This window comes from Zerene cesonia, chromosome 23, assembly GCF_012273895.1.
Source record: "Zerene cesonia ecotype Mississippi chromosome 23, Zerene_cesonia_1.1, whole genome shotgun sequence".
NCBI lineage: Eukaryota > Metazoa > Arthropoda > Insecta > Lepidoptera > Pieridae > Zerene > Zerene cesonia.
The window spans coordinates 637,512-660,847 of NC_052124.1; the positions used below are offsets into that span (position 1 = coordinate 637,512).

Sequence of the window (23,336 nt, forward strand, 5' to 3'; positions counted from 1 at the left end):
TCAAAATAATCATTGAAACCATATGACCATGCTCCTTGTAAAGAGTCGAGGTATATATTATACATATACGGTTGTGTAATTTTCACCACTTAAGGCTTAAGAACGGATGAACAGATTTTAAAGAAATTTAGTCAGTTAGATTTGAAATAAAAATACGAAAATAACAAAAAAACGTTTTGATGGCAGAGCCGATGCCAGACGCTAATATAATAAAACGCTAACGCTGAAAAAATAGAAATGTAACTTATTATAAATATAACTTCTAATGGCTTTTAGGTTTACGGTAACCGACTGCACTTACAGCCGCAACGTAAGGACCTTTATGAAGCGTTTTAGAATAACGCGTAGGTATCGGCGTTCACACATTTCGGTTGTCCGCACCGACGGTCAGCGTGCAATCAGTGTGACACTAATAACAGCATTTTTTTAGCAGGGCAATCTTGCATAGATACCCACGCTCCCCGGGGAAGGAGCCACGGGCTATGTCCGATTCCTACCGACCAAAACCACACGGTGTTCCGTCGAGCCGCTTTAGTGAAAGGACCACGGGAGCTGGTTATAATTCTTCCGCAACACATTAAAATCAGCCTAAGTGTGCCTAAGAGAAAGATGTAGGAGTTACTTGAGCGCAGCAGCTAACATTGCATCTTGAAATAGATTCCAGTTCCAGGCAGAGTCGGCGATCGATCAAAAGGCAACCGAAATATAAAATAGTAAAAGGTACAAAAACAATAACGTCTAGGCAACCTAGAGAGCGTTGGTTTATATTATTTTTATATATTATTACATGTATAGCTGTGTATTGTACGGTTAAATGGACAAATTTGATTCAAACTTTGTACATATATAAAGGATCGGTGCCATGACAGGATTAAATAATTTCTTCACCTATGCTCTATATAGGAAGTGAGAGAATTCAGTTGAAGTGTTTTTATTTTTACCATGTTTATTAATTATTTTTTGAATATTACTACAATAACATATGTAGTATGTATTCCGAACAATTCTGACAAGCCAAAGCATCGAAATAGTTATAAAGTAGTCATAGCCAGTGACGTTATTCTTCAATGAGCATTACGGGCTTCTGCTATCTCGTAACATCAGTCTTTTGGACGTGATAATTTGTATGGTCGACTTATACCTTCCTCCATAATATGTCAAATGAACTTTTTTCTAGATCTTCTTCCAGGCCATTCCCACAACGTATTTCGTTAGAGAAACATACCTTTGATTTTAGAGAAGCTTTGAGATACGGATATCGATCTGATAAGATTTAAATTTGACATGGCATTTGTAATCCAAATACTAATGTTTCGGATTCAGCCTTTCTTGAAAGACTATAAACACTTTACTATATCCCCACCCGAAAAAACATATAATCTTTTATTCTTTTCATCATCGAATGTACAAAATCCATCAAGTATCCACGATACTCGAATGAGTCGTCATTTAGTATCACGCCGTAATATTTTCATAGAAACTTTTGGTGCACTTAGGAGTTAAAATAATCAATGCATTCAATTTTTATTTACATCTTATATTAACACAAAAAATTTCGTAAATTAATTATTTAACAACTTATATGTACTATATCAAGGTTGTTACAACTTAATGTTTAGTGTTAAAAGGTGTCCTTATGTATTTAAAACACTTCAGATACATAAATAATAAAAGTAGTAAAGTATTACAGCATTTATTAAAACCCTTTTCTTAATATTTAGGCGTTTTGTATCCGGGCTCATCTGAAGTGTATTGCGGCGCTTTTCGTTTTTGGATTATATTTTGAATCTGTAAAAAATATCAAATATTAAAAACAAAAAAACCACTAGTCAAATCTTAAATAGAACAATAAGATATATCGAGAATTCATCGACAAAAAACAGAAGGGAAAGAAGAGAGATTATAGAAACTCCCTCGATTGTCTATTAAATTTTTAAGAACCATAAACAATATATTATATAAAGAATGCTTACTAAGTAACTTCCACTGTCTTTTTCGTGAAGCCATTACCACTAAATCGATTTAGATGTAATTTAGAACGGAAATGGAAGGAATACGAATATGCTACTTTCTGTCAAGGAGACACAACTTGAATGGGATGTGGCTGTCACCCGATAAAAGATATGGCAAAATGGCATTATGGCAACGTATTCTGTTGTTTATGGACTTACTATAAACAACAGAATACGTTGCCATAAACAATACTCACTTGTTGCCACTCCCTATCGAGCTCCGCCTTCTCGCTCTTGTCCTTGGTCTTTCTCGTCTTCCTTCCGTCTTGAGTTTTCACCCCGTACTGGAACGCGGCCTTCGGCAGAGCCTCCTTGCTGCTCATGTACGCCGAGTACTCTTCTTGCGTGTCGAAGTCCCAACGACCTGCGAATGATGAATGAATGAAAAGATAATATGATCATTCATCTTAAACTTTAATTCCCCACACTACTTAGTACGCAATACTTACCGATAGGCCCTTTCTTGTTCCCCGCGTCCATCTTGGAGTAGTCCACCTCGTCATCCGAGTCATCGATCGCGTCGTCCATCTCCCTCAGCCCCGGATAGCACTCCGCGTAGCCCTCGGGCTCCGCCGCGAGGCGCGACAGCAGCGCCGCGGACCGCTTGTCGCGCTCCTCCACCGTGCCGGGCCTCCGCCCCACCGGCCCCGGCCCTGGAAACGGAGACATAAATTACATTAAAACCTTGATTTATTAATTCAACCAGATTTGTTTTAGAAGCGCTACTGAATCGTCAACATACTACTGTACAATGGAATTATATAGCACTGTAGTTGCTCACTTAAAATCACATCCATTATAGAAAATTTCTCATTGGAAACAATAATGGTGCCACATAACTTATTGTGATTCTTAAGAAGTCATTCTATGGAATTCCATCACCCATGAATAGTATTGCATTTCAACCTCCTTGGTAAATGAACACAGCAACATATAAATTTGAAAGAATAAAAAAGAATACAAAGAAAGTATTTATTATTACTGACTAAAACAATTAAATGTAATACAATATCAACTTAATTGAATCAAACGGAATTTAATTAAATTAACAGGACGCGAAAGGATAAATGGTGTGTTCTTGAAAATGAATGAATTAATCAATAAGTGAATAAATGAATGAAAAGAATAATATTAAAGTTACATTATAATTTACCTTCTTCCTTCTCAGTCTCGACAGGCTTATCGAAATAGCTCGACCTCGGTCTATCCTCGCGACGGTCACTTCTCCTGTCCCCGGCTACGTAGTCACCAATATCGCCATATATTGAATCATCGTTACGACCTTTTTCACCGCCCTTTTCCTATTTTTAATTAAAGAGAAATAACATTATCTTTATTATAATTTAGTATGCTAATAAAATAAGTCCAAAGATTATTAAAAAAAAATCTATAATTAGAGGATGCGCCAGCTTTACAAGTTTAAAAAAAAAATCAGTCGCATTAAGAACGTCATTCTTTTGATATCCTTAAACTGAGTATCATATCACAAGAAAAAAATCTTCAATTATTAACGTTTGAAATATCACAAGACACCAAAAAAACTTAAAAAAAATCAATGAATCCTTGATCTTGATCAACGGCAACGATTGTCAAGTGATTTCTCCACAAATACTTTTTTTTTATATCATCGTCGACAATGGAGCTGATGCGTCACCTGGTCGTAAGCGCAATAATAAGGATTAACGAGAGGAATAAAGGGAAGGATTGGGAAGGTAAAGGAAAAGGATATGGGCCTCCGGCTCCCCCACTCACTGAACGAAACACAGTAAGCCTGCTACTATTTCACAGCGATGGGGGTGTGGCACATCCCCGGTGCGAGCTGACCGAATCCTGCTCGACTCCCACATGCTAACGAATAAACGCAAAGTGTGCTTGCTCACTTTCATCTTCTTCAGCTTCCTATGTCTGCCGTGTCTCAAGTAAGAGAATATTTGCGCGAGTTTATCGATCACGACGTCGTTCGCAGCCGACGCTGAGCTCCTCTCGTCTAGTTCTGGAACATCCGCCTTGCTCCGGGTGAGCGTTGTCGGTATGTCGCTGTCTATTGTCCCCTCCTCGTCCAGCTCCACCACGTACGCCATACGGCCGGGGGCGAATAACTCATTCCTGGTGACCTTTTTCGATCTGCAACATTGGATTGATGTTATTTGTATATCTACTTATTCGATATGGCAAGGTTTTTAAGTTGTAACTGACTTTTGTGCGCTGTTTTCGCGATCGAATGGTAAATCTAATCCATTTGAAGTTTTTTTTTCTATTTAAATCAATCCTGACGATTGGGAGTTCAGTAACTAACAAGTAATTAACAAACACACACACAGAGGAAGTATGTCACTGTAACAGCCCGTTTATTCGTAAATCGTAAGATTTTGCCAATATATCCATAGATGTACTGAGATAAGTTAATAAATGTGAGGATTTATAAAAAAGGGTCAGCTTTTTCGGACCTTATCCATTAGGGTTTAGTGGTAAGTATTGAAATTGGTAATTAAACAATGTGGGTACTAATCTAAGTACTTCTTAATGATTTATGTATCGGTTCCGATTTACCAGTGGTAAATGTTAAAACTGTATAAAATGACGATTCGAAAGTACAAGAAGTCTAATTGAATAAATACATGCTTGAGTTTGAGTGTTGTACTAACCTGACATTCGAAACCTTGCATAATCATTACTTTAAAAATGCTATATTGCTTGTAATAGCTTGATCTGAATATTTTACATAGAAAGATGTCTGTATTCGACGGTAGATATGTTTTGACGCGGGTTCGGATACCGTAAGGTATAAAAATTATGAAACTCATCACATATAATCTATGACTACAGCAGCCTACAGTGTTATAGTGCAAGATTACTGAATGCCTAAGCTTGAAGCATCACAAGCGTATTTCACATACATTTAAACTGAACACCTCTGCACTACAAATATTAAATAATGGTGGAAGAATACATAATATTCAGTGAACCATGCTAGATACATACTTCTGTTCCAAAATCATGTTGTAGATATTTTTGGCCATTGGTATCTCAAATTGCATCTCTTCCTCCTGAAACGAAGCACATTTAAAATAATATATACCCAAAGCAAAACGTTTCCGTAACATATTGTTAATGTGGACTCCTTACTAATATTATAAATATCAAAATAACTATCTGTCTCTTCCTAACGCCTAAAACACTGAACCGTTTTGGATGAAAGTCGGTACAAAGAGTTTGAGATCGAAGAAAAGTATTAGTATTTTCATCCTGGAATTCCCACGGGAATGGGAAATATGCGGATTTTCGTTTGACTACGCGGGAAAAGCTGCGAGTGTTAAATTAATATGAAAAAGATATACAAATGGACACACACATATTTTTGAAAAACTTATTTATATACTTATCGTAAACCTTATATACACACACATAAAATAAGAATACATACCACGGGTACTTCCTTTTTCTCCTTGACTTCTTCAACAGGGGCTGTGACTAATCTCTCCATTTCCGCTTCCTGTTCCTGTTCTCGCGTTTGAATTTCAGAACGCACCTATTTAAAATCAATTTCCACATTTTATTCATATGAACTCATAATGAAATTGTTATTTTTTAACAAAAAACCAAACCACATTCAAATTGTCAAAACTAGACCAAATTAAAATGGGACTATATGGTAGCAAATAAAAAAAGAAAAAAAAATCACTTCACCCGTTAAAGAGTTATGAGAAAAAAAAGATTTGGAATTCATAACATCCTTCTTAATGAGACAGAATACAAGAGAACAAGTTATGTGGTAAATTATTGAAATAATTTTCAAAAGTACTCTTTCCTGAGGTGAAGTTTAATAATAATAACAAAAATAGTCAAACCACTTCAAGTAGGACTGTAAATTAGTGAGACGCTTGATTCCCATAACATCACCCGTCAAGCAAACCAAAGATTATCATCATGGTAACTAATGACATTTACTTAAGGTGGAGAACGCTTTAACGCATAATAATTCGGGCTAGTAATAATAATGTTAAATAGTAACAATGTTTTCTCAGCTTGGCGTCAAGCGCTTATATTAACAGAGGCCTTTGGGCAAAGAGCCCTGGTTTATGTCGGAATGGAATTACTTACCTTTTGCAACAGAGCATAATCAAGACCTTTCACCAAGTGAGTGTGCTCCATGTCACCACCAAGATATTTAGATTCCTGTAATTATATATATATTTTTTTATTAAGTATATACATATTTTTCGGGAAATTTAAGATATATACATGAAGATACATCTGTAAATATTATGACTAATTAAAGCTAGTGAAAAAAAAAATATTTGATATAAAAAAGTTATTTTATTTTTACATTACTATTATTTTATTATTTCAGATTTGTTAATTATACCATAAACATTTAACATCTTATAAAAACATTTTGATTCGCTAAGTGGTCTAACAAGTAATAAAGAAAATTATTATGATTATTTTTTATGGCTTTAAATAAATTAGATTTATATCTGAAAAATCATAATAAAATGATTAACTTATTTTATGACGAACACAACAGTAGATGCTAAATTTATTGTCTACTATTATTCTATCAATGTTGTTTGTGAAGCAGCAGAAAGTTTTAAACTTCAAAGATATCAATAAAGGCTTTTTTATTGACTATACCTGGATCATTTGTCTTCTCCTTTCTTTTGCATCCATTCCAGATTTCGCATCTGGTGCAACAGCTCTGGAAAATAAATTATAATGGATTTTTACTAGAATAAGTAAATAGTACAGCAAAAAGTGGTATCGTGGGCAGTGCCATATAAATCAGCAATGAAGCAATCATATATATTATGGAATTCTCTAATGAATATCACTTATTCACCTATAAGCACTGCTAGTGTTACTTGTTGGATCCAAGGGATTAACATCCTGCAAACCGTCCCGCCGTTCCCTAGCCCTGTCTCTGTACTTTTCTGCCAATTCTGCTAGTTTATTATCCTCTTGCTTTTTTAAAGCGGCATAATAAGATTTCTTCTTCCTCCGCAACTCACTTTTATTCTCCGCTGGGGGTGGCATTGAACTGTAATTTGACAAAAAATACTGTTATTTAAATCGTACATGTTAACACTATATGATTATCCTACTAATCCTATCCTATCCTACTAAAATTATAAATTTGAAAGTTTATAAGAGTAAATGTGTGTGTTTGTTACTCTTTCGCACAAAAACTACTGAACCGATTGCAATGAAATTTGGTATGTAGATAGTTGTACAACTGGAATAACATACAGGCAACTTTTAATCCCGATATTCTTACGGGATACGGACTTACGCGGGTGAAACCGCGGGGCGCAGCTAGTTTATAATAAAATCATTTGACTTGAAATTATTTCATTAAACAAAATACACTTAGTAGTACTTATTATAATGTTTTCATGAACTTAAATTTATTTTATGATCCAATCCATAACCTGTGGAGGCTAATATTCCGCCTAACGGAGCTAAATAAGTTCACATATAGGTATTGTTTATAATGAATACATTCTTACCCAGCATTTGCCATTGCTTCTCGTATCGAACCAGCTGGGTGAGCCCCAGATGGTGTCGATCTCGGCGTCATAAGCAGCTTCCTAAAGTCTTCATTGGTAAGCCTTTGAGACGCCGGCGTATCCTCTACACTTCTATGTTCATCCATCTTTGATAGGTTTAGATTATTCAGAACACCAGTAAATGTGTTTTTTAGTAACCTTTAGATATGCGACAGTTTACATACGATGATTTTTATTAGAGGCCACGTCGACATTCATTGATTATACGAAAGTATGAACAAATTAACTTAAAATCTATCAATTTCTCCCAAATGCAACAATACTATATATCTCAAATCAAAATACTAAAACTCAAATAAGTACAGAAACCATAAACATTACCTGACATTTAGTTTCATTCACAGAATAAGTACCAATTATGTTTGTGTCAAAAATATACAGACTCATAAATATTTTTTAACAAAAATTTCAACGACTTCAAATCACTCAAAAGAGAAAATATAATTTTTTTCATTTCTAAAATTTTATTCGGCCGATTACACAAACTTTATAATATATTATATTTATATGCAAAGTTGAACTCCGGTTAACGCGACTGCTCCTCGGTCCCACCCTGTTCCATAAGTCCGGTGTATACGTAACTATTTAATAATCTGTGGTATTGCTAATTGTATGTGCAAATGTTATACATGTTATGCTTTGTTGCGGAAACCTCTCTTCTATTAGTATTTAAATTGAAATGTTTTCTTATACCGTGTTTTTTAACCTTTTTCAACCAAAGGTGGATTCAAAGTACGCGGGGCGGACGAGGTTCATACGCGGCTATCGACGGCCATTTTTTCTTCACTTTAACCTAGTGATGTACATTAGGCATTATGGGATACGATATTTTATCGTATTAAATATTAATATTGATTGTAATTCTATAAATATATTATATTTTGTTAACCTATCAACAATAACACACGCACAACACAACAGCAGCCTTACAATAATCATTTTATATGTGGTAGTCGAGCACGTTTCGGCACGAATTGGGCCAGCTCGCACCGGGGAAGTACCACACCCCCTCAGAAGATCGGCGTGAAATAGCATTCTGCTGTGTTTCGTTCGGTGAGTGGGGGAGCCGGAGGCCCATATCCTTTTCCTTACCCTTCCCATTCCTTTCCTTTATTCCTATCGCCAATCCTTTCTTAATCTATTCCCAAGAAGCCGGCAATCCATTTGTAGAGGCGTAAGGTCTGCAATGGACCTTATGCCTCTCCAAATGTTCATGGGCGTTGGTACCGCTTACCATCAGGCGTCACACCAGCTCCATTGCCGACTGTAACATAAAAAAAAAAAAATCATTTGTTACGTTTGATACATGCCATGGTGCAATAAATATGAATATTTTTTTACAATAAACTAAATCACCTTCAAATTCTCAGAACTACCCCAAATTTAAATGAGACACATTGCAGGCATTCAAATAAAAAAAGAATCATAAAAATCGTTTCACGCCGTGGAAAGTTATGATTGTACCCTCACACAAAAAAAGACACTGGAATTTAAAACCGCCTCCTTTTTTTCAAACATGTTTTGTTAGCATTATTATGTCAACGAAACGGCAATGTAACGTAGTAATTGTTAAATAAAAGGTCCGAGAAAATATGATGAGCGGTTTTATTGAACAATGAATAATGGCGCAATGCAATCGTACAAGTGTCAAAGAATCAAAGTGACAACAGATAATATATGAAATGAAAACTATTTATTATCTATATTTATACTTCACAGTCACCTTAAATATATACCTAGATACCTACTGTGTTTAACTGACTTAAAAAAACGGTTCAATTCCACCGTATATTTTTTTAATGTGTATGTAAGGTTAGGGAAAAATTCGTAATTTATTTTCGGCAGTTACCTTGAGATTGAAATACCTTGCGTATAACATACAGTTACAAAATTGACATAAATAAGTTTATAGGGTATTCAGTCGCTTAAATAAAACGCAGTATAAAACAAACTGTTTATTAAAAATAAAAGAACCCTTGAAGCTTACACAAATTTTTTAACTTAAGTCTTTAGAGGGCGTTTAATAAATAAATGCATGAAATAATGCAAATTTTCTTAAAAACATAAAATACATACATTGATTGATTGTACTTTTCATACTAACAATGAAGAATATCGCAAAATCTAATCCCATTTATTAAATATTCTATGAGATTAATTCTTAATTAACATCTCAGAATTGCTGCAGCATTAATCAGATCGGGACTATAGAGTAATGTAAAACCTTTTCAGTCTATTCATACTCATCGTCTATTGTTTAATTCATTCACTCCATATTTATAAAGTATAATACCCAAAATATTTCTCACTAATTTTGAATTCTACCATTATCAACATAGAATAAAGATGAATTAAACCCGGAAATGTAGAAATTCGTTTGACATTGACAGCTGACAGATAGATTAAGCTGCGTATACACGATCAACAAAAATATCGATAAAGAAACTCCGAACACAATTTTTATTTTGGAACTATTGATTGACGATGATAAGCTTTGCAAGTGAACAGGCATAAACAATTTTGATTTATTTATTTGTTATATATTTTTTTTATTCAAGGTGTGCATCGCTCCAAGAAGCGTGGGTAAAGGCACACGTCGCGGATGTGGTAGCGGGCTAGCAGCCAGCACAGGAACCGTTCCAGCCCGAGCCCGTACCCACCGTGGGGCACAGCGCCGAAGCGACGCTGGTCCGTGTACCAGTAGTACGGGGCTGGGTCGATACCCTCGCGTTTGTAACCTAAAAACGCAAACGAAACAAACTGATATAATGGGATATGATTATGGACACAATATTCAATTATTCTCATTTCATATTTCTATATGATATGTATTAATTTCCAATGAACCAATTTAATCATTTATTTGTATAAAGATATATCCACGCAAACAGAACTCAAACAAAAAGAAATATATCTAAATAAAAAGTTAAATAATCTTTCTAGATTGACATAGACTTTCTTTATAAATACCCTGCTCCAAACCAATGATACTTGCACTTAATAGTATAAGCCCTACAGAGTAAACACTAAACATCTATCATTTTAGTTACGCAATACGACATACGTCCGTTTTCATATCTATATAAATATGAGTGGTCCGCACGCTCCGCCCACCAGGTCCCCTTAAATAGTTTTTACCCACCTTCCATCAGCTGCTCATAGTCCCATATCCTCATGGAGCCGCCCACGATCTCCCCCACCCCCGGCATCAGGACATCGACGGACTCCGTCAACCGCTTGTCGTCCTCGCACCGCGGCATGTAGAACGATTTAATTTCCGCCGGAAACTTGCAGAGCAGGATCGGTTCGCCGATCGCGTCAGTCATCTTGCGTTCCGGCATTTCGGGTATGTCCTGGCATATTTAATATTGATTATAGTATAATTAAATTATGCTACACATATTATCGGGTGTAATAAATTGTTCTACTATTATATAAATTAAACAGGAGACTGATGTTAAATGTCTTAACAGTCACAAAATTTGTCTCCCCATGACCAAAGACCATGTGTCATCAGAGTGTTTGAACATTGTGATGAATATTATAATTAATTGTGTTCAGTCTTTGACTTCTAAAGGAATCTATATTATATAGCTATATAATAAAAAACATAAAATATATTATAATGTTACACCCATCTTTTTGTGACTTCCATGTACATAACTTTCTATTTAATTAGGGCTTAAGCATTGTCCCTTAAATAACAAAATCGATCTTTTGGCGGGATTTGAACATGCGTCCTTAACGGTTTCGGTTTATTCCCACCAACATATAATTTAAGACTTCTTTGAATTCTACTTCAGAAAGAAACTCAATTAAAAATTTTAGTTTCCATACATTACAGATTAAACAATATTGATTGAAATATATTGAAAGCATTACATCTCCAAACTCGTAGAAAGATCCATCTTCCTTAGTGATGTTGTTTTCTTTCAGATAATCCAAAGCTTCTGTGTAGGCCATACGCTTAAACGGCTTAGTTGGTTTCTGCAAATGAATATAATTACATTTACTGTAAAATTCTATTCTACTATATCTCTAACATAGATTATTATAGTATTTTCTTGTGTTTCATTTTACGCGAGAATTATACATTTAGAAATTAAAAACTTTTTTACGGATTTTAAACGCGATTTATTCATTATATTAGCGAGCGTGGTCACGGGGAGACATTGGGGTCTCCCCGTGACCACGCTCGCTGTAAAGTGTTCGAAACGTCGGATTAATAATATAATGAATAAATCGCGTTTAAAATCCGTTAAAAAGTTTTTAATTTCTAAATAGATTATCATGTTAATTTTGGCTTTCCCAAAATGGGCGACATTGTTTACTAGCAAAACCAAATATTCAAACTATGAAACACCAAGTAAGCTCCTCCGTCGTCTTCGTCGTTTTGGGAACGATGATAAAAAAAGATTTCTTAATCTAGACTGCTCATTTCACCCAAGTTGGTAGTTTTTTTCCCATTGAGCAATGGGACGAAAACGAAGGGAATTATTTTCCTCTATTATCTTCTTCAAGCCTAGAATTTGTTTTAAAGCTGAAAATACACGACAGTAAAATACAATGTAAGACAAAGAAACCGACACAGATTTATATTCACATTTCACACCCCAAAACCCTCACCTTGAAGTCAGGGTTCAGTTCGTACACCAGCTGCCCCTCGGGCGAGGCGAGCACTCTATCCACCACATCCACCACCAGATCCTCGATCCTGTCCAGCAGATCCTCGAACGTGATGAACGGGAACTCGGCTTCCACATGGCTGTACCTGTAGGACAATAGCTTTTTTTTTTAGCATATGCAGTTGATTTATATGTTTTTTCTTTAGTATGAGCCTCGGTAGTTAGGCAGTAGTAACTTATTTAAAGTGAAGTTTTCATTAACAGGCCATGAACACGATCAGAATGTTTTTGCAAATGTGTTGCCAGCTTTAATAAAAAAATGGGATAAAGAAAGGATTGACGACGGGTACAGACTGGGAAGGCACAAAAAGCACATGGACCGGTCCTATATTTATGAAGTGTGAAAAAATATGTCAATTTACACAAAAACTAGCTGTATCCCGCGGCGTCACTCGCGTAATATCTAAGTAAAGAACAGCCTATATACTAATCTGGATTGTAATTTTTTTCTGTACCGAATGTCATACAGATACGATAAGCTGTTTTTGTAACAAACATCCGTACATCCATCCATCCATCGTTTCAGTAACTAACATCGATATAACCATCCATTTATCGTTTCAGCGATAAACATCCATACATCCATTCATCCATCCATACTTACAAACTTTCGCCTTATTATAGGATAGTAGGATATAATACTTACTCGGCCAGATGGCGCCTAGTGCGAGACTGCTCGGCTCGGTACGACTGTGCGATGCAGTACACGTCGCCGAGCGTCGCCAAACACGTCTCCAGGTATAGCTGCGAACTTTGTGTCAGATAAGCTTGTTCGCTGAAAGTCAATACGTTTTGATTTTAATATTTCTTAATATCTTAATATACATATATAAATTAAGATAACTGATTTCAATCTCATTTGCACACCATATGCAGCAAGTATTTGTATATGTTTCCATACATTGAGCATGATAAACCGAATTGACATAATAATCATGATTATTTTAAATCTACACGTCAATAATCCCATATGGTAAAAATTTATTGAGCAACAGATCAATATTGTTCATGAAACTGTTGAAATGTTGTCACTCTTTTTTCGTTAAAAAATGCAACATTCATTGAGTTAGATTTGATTGTTCACATTTTTTCACACCAAGTGAACTACTACGACTTTTTTTTGGAAGTGGGTATACCTTCTTTTCGGAAGGCAAAGCGGTTAGCGGTAGCTAACTGGCATACGGTGAGATTAACGTAAGTTGTTATCACTTTAGTCTTATGTTAATACTTATTTTCGAATATTTTGTCTAATTTCGAATATTCTTTGGAATATCGAATATTCTTTAGAATTTCGAATATTCGTTCCTCGAATATTCTTCACCTACAGCATCCCACCCCCACTCACCCAAAATAGCTGAACTTGAAGAGCGTGCTGCCGCCCTCGCACTGCGTCTGCACGAGCGTGGGCGGCGTCACCTCGGTGTAGCCGCGCGCCGCGAAGTGCTCGCGGAACGCGCGCGTCACCGCGGCGCGCGCGCGCAGAACCTTTGACGTGTTCTCGCCGCGGATCATTATGTGCCTGTGTTAAAATTATGTATTTAACAAGCACCCGTTACGCGCAGTTTCGCCCGCGTGCTCGAAATAAATGATTCACGGTAATGGTAAAAACTTTCATCACCTATTTTAGCCTCTTTTGGCTCCCCAAGAGGGAGGGAAGAAGGAGGTAGAATTTATAAAAATCTTTTCTTATCGCATGGCAAGTTTCAGCCCAATCGATCCAGTAGTGCGGCTGTGCGTTGATAGATCAGTAAGTCAGGTTTGTGTTTTATATATATTATTATTGGAAAATATACAACTCGTGGAAAGTACCACCACATCATGAAGCACAAAAAAAATTTCGATGCGTTTAACATATTATGAAACATCAATTCTTTCTTTGTGTTTGTTACCTTATAACTTTTTACTGGGTTAACCAATCTTAATAATTCTTTATTTATTTGAAAGCTGGTGATAGCTGGTGCCTCCTATGTGGTCGCATGTTAAATTAGTCTAGTTCTGATAATTTGAACATGGATAAGTTATTTGTTAAACAAAAATATATTTTTTTATGTTTTGTTTGTATACTTAAGTATATGGGAGTTATTAAAAAAAAACGTTAGTAGATCGATTTTTTCATCCATATGTCCATTCATCAATTTCCATAACAAATAAAATGTGTAGGTACTATATTTGAACAACTGTTACTAAATAACCTTCAAAATAATATGACGTTTATCGTTTCTGAGGAAACATTTTATATCACTACTAGCTGCGCCCCGCGGTTTCACCCGCGTAAGTCCGTATCCCGTAGGAATATCGGGATAAAAAATAGATGTTAGCCGATTCTCAGACCTACCCAATATGCTTACCAAATTTCAGAGGAATCGGTCGAGCCGTTTCGGAGGAGTATGGCAACGAAAACTGTGACACGAGAATTTTATATATATAGATAACAATTTTTTACACTTAAGAATAGCCATTTTTCCATTCATTTTTAGAAAGTATTTTTTTGTCACCTACTTTCCGTTCCACCATCAAATGCATGCTAAAACACTGGACAAATTTTAAAGAAAAGGCACAATCACCTGTTATCCAACTGAACATCTGGATGTGCTTCCTCATTGAGAATAGCATCGGCTCCACCGGGTGGGGCGAGACCAATTAGCTCCCAGTAGTCTACTGTCAACTCATGACCTCCTGGTGCCTAGAACAATAGAAAGAATATATTTAAATAAAAGAACTATGAATGCATATATTACATTGGATAAACAAATTTACTTGAGACTATGATTTTAGTAGAGTTAGTCTTATTTTATGAAAATTAGACATCATATGTTCTAGTGTATTAATTCTATCATAGCTATGTAATTCTTAATATTAGTTAAAATTTACTCACAGTTTTACCCTCAGGCACTGCTTCCAAAGACCCATACAAAACAACTGATGACTCAGTTGACAATACCAGAGCATTATAAGTCTGACAGAGGACCCCATGCAACACACACTGCAAGTAGCCCGTGCCATCGCGGAGGGTGAGGAAAGTGAGGGCCTTCCCTTGCCTTCTCAATCTGTGTACCCACCCTTTGACACAAATTCTCTTTCCTCGATAATCTTTTGCTGCAAATTTTATTTTTATAATGTTTATTTCTATAATTTTTTTAACGAGATACAACAAAGTACATACAACAAAGTTTTTTGACTCCTTATAACTTTATTGGTACATTGGTATTGATATTGATGAGATGATTCATTGTTCATACTTACAGTTACTGTTCATTATAAAACGCTTATTAAAAATGACTATTTTTTGGTTAAATTTATTCCCTATTTACTTCCCTAAACAAACAAATAAACAGAAAGGAAATGTTAACTTAGTACTATTAAAACATATTATGTATTATTAAGTCAACATCCATAATAATTTTATTATGCAATGTGACTACTAAACAGACTTCTATTTAATATAGTATATAATAGTTAGGTATTGATAACAATTATTGCAATACAGCAATTTGTTAGCTCTATAATGATGCAAGAATAAAAGCTTGTGACATCATTAAATAGACTTCTAAAGTGTGCACACATGTGCATGTAAAAATTTATGAAATGAATGTACTTACTTGCATTTATTCTGACAGTAACAGCTTCAGGAAGGCTTGCATCTTGTTTGATGACAATTTTTTTAGCTTCTTCAAGATTTTGTTGCCTTTTGTCATTACTTTCCTCTTCGGCTTTAGCTTTGTCTGCAGCTTTGTAATTCTCCCTCACCCAAATTTTTTGTATCTTTTTCAATTGTGACTTTGCAGCAACGTCATATGTTTTACCTTCTTCTTTCGAATCTACATATATCGTAGGAAACGGCTCTTTTCCAGCGTGGCGCATAGCCTGCAGTATACTTTTAAACGGACTTTCTTCAGATCCATCGCCTGTCTCGTCGCTACCCCTTTTTTCCGATGTGTATATGGCCTCTTAAAATCAATAGAATGCAATAAAAATTTGTCTCAGTCTATAAGTTTGCAAAATAGGTTAACTTAGAATAAAATGTACTTACCTAAGGATAATTTTTCTAAATCTGGCATTTTGAGATTGTAAACAAGACCTGCTTGCTGCAAGCCTAGTAAATTTTTATTATAATTTTTATAAATATAATGTTCAATATGTACGATCACCACACAGTTTTACTTCAACGTTGGAATTGCCGCACCTCCACATAGTACAATTTATTGACACATGACAAATGACAATTGAGTGTTGACAAACGGCAACTAACATTTTACATTTGACAAATCCTACTTTTTTAAATTACAGAGAATATTTATTATTATTTTTCAACTTTGTAAAGTTAGGTTGTTAATAACTGGCATAGCGCAATCGTAAAATGTATCGGCAATTCATATGAATAAACAACGGATATTGGTTGTACAAAATGTGCTACTGTAGATTGAATCATTTGATAAATATTTAATTAAGTATAGTATTTTCTTGTGTTTGGTTTCACGCGAGTATTATACATTTAGAAATTAAAAACTTTTCAACGGATTTTAAACGCGATTTATTCATTATATTATTAACCCGACGTTTCGAACACTTTACAGCGAGTGTGGTCTCCCCGTGACCACGCTCGCTGTAAAGTGTTTGTTTTAATTTCTAATTAAGTATATTTAAATACTAAAATTATTCACAAAATCGAATTACAAACTTACGTGAGTAGCAATTTTTACAAACTACAGCTATCCCATATGCCTATTTGTTGAGTAGATGGGCACCTAACAAATAATTATTACTTTTCTATTTATAATCTGCAATTATTGGCATCATGGCAATATTAAAATTGACTGTTGTCAACAAATATGTCAGATTTTTGAAAAGTTTACGTTTAAAATTCGTTAGAAACAAACCGTAAACGCGTAACTTTTCTTCGTAAAATTTTACAAAAGGCTTGTAATTAATGTGTTTTCTCTAGTTTTTCTTAAACAGAAATAATCTCGTATTTGACGTATGTTAAAGTAGTAATAAGCGGACTAAAATAATTTCACAACGAACGAATGACTAACACGCTGTCGTTTTTTGCAGAATTTGCCTTCACATTGTTATATTTTGAGATTGTAACAAAATTCCGCATTATAAGATGGATGATTTCATGAAAATAGAAAAGATCGGTGAAGGTACTTACGGTGTTGTGTATAAAGGTAAAAACAAAATAACAGGACAGTATGTGGCTATGAAGAAAATACGATTAGAATCAGAAGACGAAGGTGTACCCTCAACGGCTATAAGGTACATGTTATTGGATCTGTACAATATTAAAATTGTCTGAGAGCAATTTAATTTCCCTTAAACGTTAAATGTGAAAGTATGGAAACTTGACAATCGTTTTTTTTATAATAATCATGCAAACGAAATATAATTTAATAGCTAAACTATTGTTTAATAATTAATAATTTACAATATATAATAACATAATGTGTTTTTAACACTAGGAGCTTTTCATACGTATACATCTTTTACAGGGAGATTTCTTTACTAAAAGAATTAAACCATCCCAATATTGTGAAATTGGAAGATGTTCTCATGGAGGAGAATAAGTTGTATTTAATTTTTGAGTTCCTCTCCATGGATCTCAAAAAATACATGGATTCCTTGGGTTCAGGCAAAGTATGTCTTTTTTTCTTTTGCGTTCAATTGTACCATTGATCATTATTAATTTATAAATGTACATGTATAAAGATACATAACAGTCATAGTACATACAGACACTTTCATTATCTGAATAATATGCAAACAGGTCTCTCTGAAATTAACTATAAGAATGATTGGAAACATTTTTGATATAATATATTAGTATTTTATAAATGCAATTAATATGCTTTAACATTAAACCACAACACCAATTTGCTAAGCACCATTAACTAACTTTATAACTTTATAACTGTATGATAATGTATTACATTACTATTTCATTAATTGTTTTAGATTAGCCAAGTCTTTTTGCGTTAGATAAGACATGGAAGGGTTGTCACTTTTATAAGATATAGAAATTTTATAATGATCTTTACATGTTGTTGTATTATCCTTACAATATCTTTCAATGAAGATATATGTTATGTAGAATAAGTTTTCAATTTTTTTTTAGTATTTGAACTGACTGAACAGACATTTTATCAAAAAAAAATTTAGAAAAAATAGAAATATACACAGGAATATTTTTAGGCATTAAATATTCAATGTTTTTTTTATGACAGCAAGCAAAGGAGCAGGTGAATCACCTGATGTTTAGTGGTTACAATTGTCTCTAAACACTAGAGGTGTTACAAGTGCATTGCCTACATTTAAATAATTATTTGACTTTATTTCATTTAATTATTCATCTATGTGTAGATTGTATATAATATAACTTATGCTTTGTATTATTTCCTCTTTATAGGTCTTAAAGTTTTAGAATTTTAAATAAAAAGCACCTATTCACTACTAATTCCACTTTATCTATATAACACTTTTTATATAAATTTAATTTAATTACAAAAACTGCATCCAGTTTTGGATCATCAATGTATCATAGATAAACCTACTAATCCACTGTCTATTATGATCTAAAAACTTATAATGGGCATGTTTTCCACCAGAAACAACAAGTAAGATGGATATATGGATGGATGATAACAATGATATATTTTTACTTGTTTTACAGTTCATGGATCCAAACACAGTGAAGAGTTATTTATATCAGATTAACAGCGCTATCCTGTATTGTCATCAACGACGGATCTTGCATCGAGATCTCAAGCCGCAAAATTTGCTCATTGACAAAACTGGTATCATTAAGGTAAGTTATGTTATTCTCTTTGTGTGTCTATCTTAATATGAAAATCTCAAAGGTGACTGACTGACTGAACAATTAACACACAGCCCAAACTACTGAACCAATTCAGCTCTAATTTGGCATACAGATGGTGACAGTGAGTGTAAAAAAGTATTTTTTTTTTTATTTTTATTTTATTTTGATAAAAGCTTCCTCCAAGGAAGTGAAAGTTTGTACCATGAAAATTCATTTCAACCAGGAGGACGAAGTTGCGGGCAACAGCTACTGTTACACTTGAATCCATAAATGGGTGATAAAATGTGATTTTGAAATTTGCTGAATTGCTATATTACATTCACTTTGGGATGTTGTAATATCATATTTTAATTATTGCTTTTCCACTCAACTGTTACGTTAATTTATTAATTTTTTTATATTCTAAACAATTAAAAATTGAAGCTTTACCTAGGTATACATTGAAATAAAGACAGACAGACAGATTTCTTCCAGGCCACCAATACTTTATATGTTAATGATTTATTAAGTGTCATACTACCCTATGTTGATGACTTCATTACACATTCATGCCGAGTTTACAAATAACTTGGATAAACCTACACCTACAAAAGCAGACATTTACTAAATTTAACAAAGTTTTAACTTTCTTATGATAATTCTGATAGCCTATTTGACACTAGCACAAATTTTTTCATTGTAATTTTAACTGAGATGTAAGCTAAACAGAACATATACTAAAGTTATGAAACCGTCTAATAATTGCCATCTGGGTTTAAACCCAAAGTCACTTTAGGCGTTTATTTGTACATTGAATCATACTTACTAATGAGAGATATCTTTTTAATGACTTTGTGATATAAAATCAGTCATTTTGTTATGAAATATTACAAATTATTGACTAACCTTTCAGGTGGCGGACTTCGGTCTAGGACGAACATTCGGCGTGCCCGTGCGAGTGTACACCCACGAGGTGGTCACACTGTGGTACAGAGCTCCGGAGGTGCTGCTTGGTGGACAGAGGTATAGATGTCCCTAAATACAGTATTTTACTGAGGATTTTAATGAAAACTATCCTATTATCACACTATCACACTAATTCTATAAAAAAGTTTGTTTGTTTGGATGTTTGTCCGTCAATCACGCTCAGACTACTAACCGGATTTTGATGAACTTTGGTATACAGACAGGGTATAAGCTGACTTGGGTGATAGGATACTTTTTATCACTCAAGATAAACCAGGTAGGGCCGGAATGAGTGTCTAGTATTCTGTATTGCCATATAGGATATAACATCTATTGAAGAAAGCTTAATTATGTTTGTATTCTTTAAAGACAATGAGTATTAATTTAACAAAGATTTATTTTTTGGTCCAAGCAATAGAGTTTCAATAATAGCATATTGTTATTTATGAACATAGTACGTACGCATGTGTGCGTGTAGCGTGCGTTGATTGTCTTAATGTGTGCATGCATCAATCGCCCTTTTTAGTCCCCTTAATAAATATACATATTACTAAAATCCATTACACTGTATAACATTGTTGTTTAGATAAAATAATTTCAAACATTTATATGTATTCATGTTTGAATGTGTGCATTAAGGAAATTTATTTAATTTTAACTATTTTTCAATTTCAGATATTCTTGTCCCATTGACATGTGGTCCATTGGATGTATTTTCTCTGAGATGTCTTCCAAGAAACCATTGTTCCAGGGTGACTCGGAGATTGATCAACTCTTTCGTATTTTCAGGTAGACCAGTTTTCAGTATTTAAGTGACTTAAAAAGTGGACTTAAATATAACATATACTCCACACCTGTAAATCTATTCAAGTAATTACATTAATCAATCTTATATTATATTATGTTTCTCATAAAATAACAAATATTTTATTTTACAAAATTGTAATGACAATAAACTGTTAAAATCATTAAATTCATGCTAAATTTAGATAGGTACTTAACAATTATGAAAATACATTATTTATGTAATTTAGTGTAAAGTATTATTTACAGAAGTGAGTTATCAACATAAATTTCAGATTTATTTACTTGTACTCTTCCAGAATGTTGAGAACTCCAACAGAAGAAATTTGGCCTGGAGTTTCATCTTTGCCCGATTACAAGCCCACTTTCCCCAACTGGACAACATTTAATCTTCATAATCATGTATGTTTCATTTATTTTGTTTAACCTTAATATCTTTACAAATTATCTTTCTTGTGTTATGTATAAAAATTGGTAAATTATGGTATTTAGTATAATTAATTGAGTATATTTGTATTAATGATGTCTAGAGGATGAGATGTGGAGTTTTATGCAGGGAGGGAAGCCAAAGGGGTGGGACAGCTTATTTTTAATGATTAATTATATTGGAGAATGTTAACCAAACAATTAATTTCTGATTTATTCATTATAAACCTTAACTTACCAAATCACTATATTAAAGTATCATACTTATTTACAGGTACAAAACCTCGACGAAGTCGGCATGGATCTACTCCAAAAGATGCTAGTGTACGACCCGTGCAGACGCGTAACCGCGCGAGACGCGAAGCGACACCGCTACTTCCGCGACGTGACACTACCGCCCGGCCTCACGGTCACCGAGGCCTATGTGAAGCAAGCTGGTACCGAACCAGTTGCTGCAGTTTGAAGGAGCACTATATGCCAGTGGAATAAAGAAACAGTGTCATGTGATAGTGTACTGTGCGTGTTAGTGGTTGCAAGTGGTTTGTGGGTAAGAATTTGGGAACAGAGTAAGTAACTTAGATAGGTAGGTACTATTGTTAAGTATGACATTGGCAAAATTTAAATTATTTGTCTACATATTGCCTTAATTAATACTGTCTAATGTAGTGTCATAGCGAATGGAGCTATTAAATAGAGAGCCAATCGTCTTTATATGTCAATAATTTACTTAGAAATGTTTTTTTTTTTTTATTAGACTCTTGTATCATACATGGAGTGAAATTTGGAATAAGAGCACTCATCTTATAAAATATCATTTGATGACAGATTCATTAGATTTTAAATATTCAATAATAAAAATACAGCATGTTAAAGCAGCTCTATTCATTATGACACTAATGAAATCCTGTCAATGTATAATGAATATATCACTAGATTTTTACATATTTATACATTTTTATGAGGCAAATAGATTATGGACAAAGGTTAAATACAGTTTGCTTGAAATATTCATTTAAAATAACACAATTTATAACAACACAATGTAATTATAATATCTGATGCTCTCCTTTGACTAAGACAGACAGAAACTATTCTTATTGTATTGATAAATAATGTGTTTTAATTTCACAATATGGTCACCTTTAATAATTTTGGTTGGCTTTTTGATTTACTGCATTTAATAAATTTCAATTAAATATGAAACATAGACAAATTATGAAAATAATTCAAGTATCATGTTACTGGTTTTTTTAAGTGAGCATTAAAAATGCCATTAAATTTGGTTTGTCTCAAATGTATATATATGATATTCTGTTTTCGCTGCGACGACATATAAGCTCACAGCAAAATATTAAGTCAAATTTGAGTAAATTAGTAGATTCGACTAACAGCATTATATACTCAAAAGTTATGTAATAGAAAATGTGTTCAAACCCGGCTTTTAATTATAAGTTTTATGTATAAAAAACTTTTTTTTTACACAACTTTCTATTCATTCAAATTTTTTGTTGTGACCTTATATGAAACATATTAATTAATTGTATAAGTGCTGGACCACTATTTTTATTTGATTTGGTATGGAAATAATTTGATAATTTTAATTTTACAATGATATTTGTGCTGATGTAGATGTTGTTAAGTTTAATGTAAGAGAGGCAACATCAACAATTGTGTTTTAATTGATGACACTATGTACTAGTAAATAAATTAAATTTTAGGTATCCTGTGTGTTTATCTTTTTATACTAACATAAATGACTATAATTGAATGTGAAGAAGTATAATATACAAGTAACGAATTGGTCATTAATATATTTCAATCTCATTAAGACAAATTTGGTTACAAAAACAAAAAATTTGTGTAAACCAACTCTGCATTTCTGTGTTCGTTCTACCTGATCCTCATGGTCATTCTATATTATATACCTATTACTATATTTCGTGATTCTTTTTTTCATGAATATTATTAAAATGCTAAAAATAATCGAATAAAAGCAGAACATTTATTTTCTCTACTTTTAATTGAAATTATACTTAAAATATAAAAAAAATTGCTTGAGTTTAAATTGATTTGTGGCGAAACA

General features: G+C 33.7%; 3 protein-coding genes across 4 annotated transcripts; 1 reads left to right on the forward strand and 2 right to left on the reverse strand.

Annotated features, from left to right (window-relative positions):
- Positions 1-1,516: 1,516 nt before the first annotated feature.
- LOC119836201 (protein Red) lies at positions 1,517-7,917 on the reverse strand. The gene is made up of 11 exons (XM_038361464.1): positions 7,520-7,917; positions 6,853-7,050; positions 6,648-6,711; positions 6,114-6,188; positions 5,437-5,541; positions 4,995-5,059; positions 3,893-4,136; positions 3,166-3,313; positions 2,462-2,665; positions 2,210-2,376; positions 1,517-1,788 (listed from the first exon to the last, which is right to left on the reverse strand). Exons 1-11 carry the CDS (start codon positions 7,663-7,665, stop codon positions 1,711-1,713), a joined length of 1,494 nt encoding a protein of 497 aa, XP_038217392.1. The 5' UTR covers positions 7,666-7,917; the 3' UTR covers positions 1,517-1,710.
- Positions 7,918-9,667: 1,750 nt separating this feature from the next.
- Positions 9,668-16,475, reverse strand: LOC119836200 (asparagine--tRNA ligase, cytoplasmic). Its single transcript, XM_038361463.1, has 10 exons — positions 16,295-16,475; positions 15,864-16,211; positions 15,140-15,360; positions 14,829-14,947; positions 13,610-13,783; positions 12,911-13,039; positions 12,206-12,350; positions 11,462-11,566; positions 10,722-10,932; positions 9,668-10,317 (listed from the first exon to the last, which is right to left on the reverse strand). The coding sequence occupies exons 1-10, from the start codon at positions 16,320-16,322 to the stop codon at positions 10,133-10,135; spliced, it is 1,665 nt and encodes a 554-aa protein (XP_038217391.1). The 5' UTR covers positions 16,323-16,475; the 3' UTR covers positions 9,668-10,132.
- Positions 16,476-17,080: 605 nt separating this feature from the next.
- Positions 17,081-22,985, forward strand: LOC119836242 (cyclin-dependent kinase 1). Of its 2 annotated transcripts, none has more exons than XM_038361518.1 (8): positions 17,081-17,180; positions 17,317-17,520; positions 17,754-17,898; positions 18,932-19,066; positions 19,971-20,080; positions 20,699-20,812; positions 21,127-21,229; positions 21,528-22,985. In XM_038361518.1, exons 2-8 carry the CDS (start codon positions 17,372-17,374, stop codon positions 21,714-21,716), a joined length of 945 nt encoding a protein of 314 aa, XP_038217446.1. In that variant the 5' UTR covers positions 17,081-17,180; positions 17,317-17,371; the 3' UTR covers positions 21,717-22,985. The 2 variants fall into 2 exon arrangements, with proteins under 2 accessions (XP_038217446.1, XP_038217445.1); XM_038361517.1 differs by having other exon boundaries at positions 17,090-17,239.
- Positions 22,986-23,336: the final 351 nt, after the last annotated feature.

Coding starts and splice junctions, on each gene's coding strand:
- LOC119836242 (XM_038361518.1), top strand. CDS start 17,372: ATGGATGATTTCATGAAAATAGAAAAGATCGGTGAAGGTACTTACGGT. Junction 17,521..17,753: donor GTACCCTCAACGGCTATAAG/GTACATGTTATT, acceptor CATCTTTTACAG/GGAGATTTCTTTACTAAAAG. Junction 20,081..20,698: donor GTGCTGCTTGGTGGACAGAG/GTATAGATGTCC, acceptor TTTCAATTTCAG/ATATTCTTGTCCCATTGACA.
- LOC119836201 (XM_038361464.1), bottom strand. CDS start 7,665: ATGGATGAACATAGAAGTGTAGAGGATACGCCGGCGTCTCAAAGGCTT. Junction 5,542..6,113: donor ATTATGCTCTGTTGCAAAAG/GTAAGTAATTCC, acceptor GATTTTAAATAG/GTGCGTTCTGAAATTCAAAC. Junction 3,314..3,892: donor GGAAGCTGAAGAAGATGAAA/GTGAGCAAGCAC, acceptor AATTAAAAATAG/GAAAAGGGCGGTGAAAAAGG.
- LOC119836200 (XM_038361463.1), bottom strand. CDS start 16,322: ATGCCAGATTTAGAAAAATTATCCTTAG. Junction 14,948..15,139: donor CAGTGCCTGAGGGTAAAACT/GTGAGTAAATTT, acceptor CTATTGTTCTAG/GCACCAGGAGGTCATGAGTT. Junction 13,040..13,609: donor TTCAAGTTCAGCTATTTTGG/GTGAGTGGGGGT, acceptor ATTGACTTTCAG/CGAACAAGCTTATCTGACAC.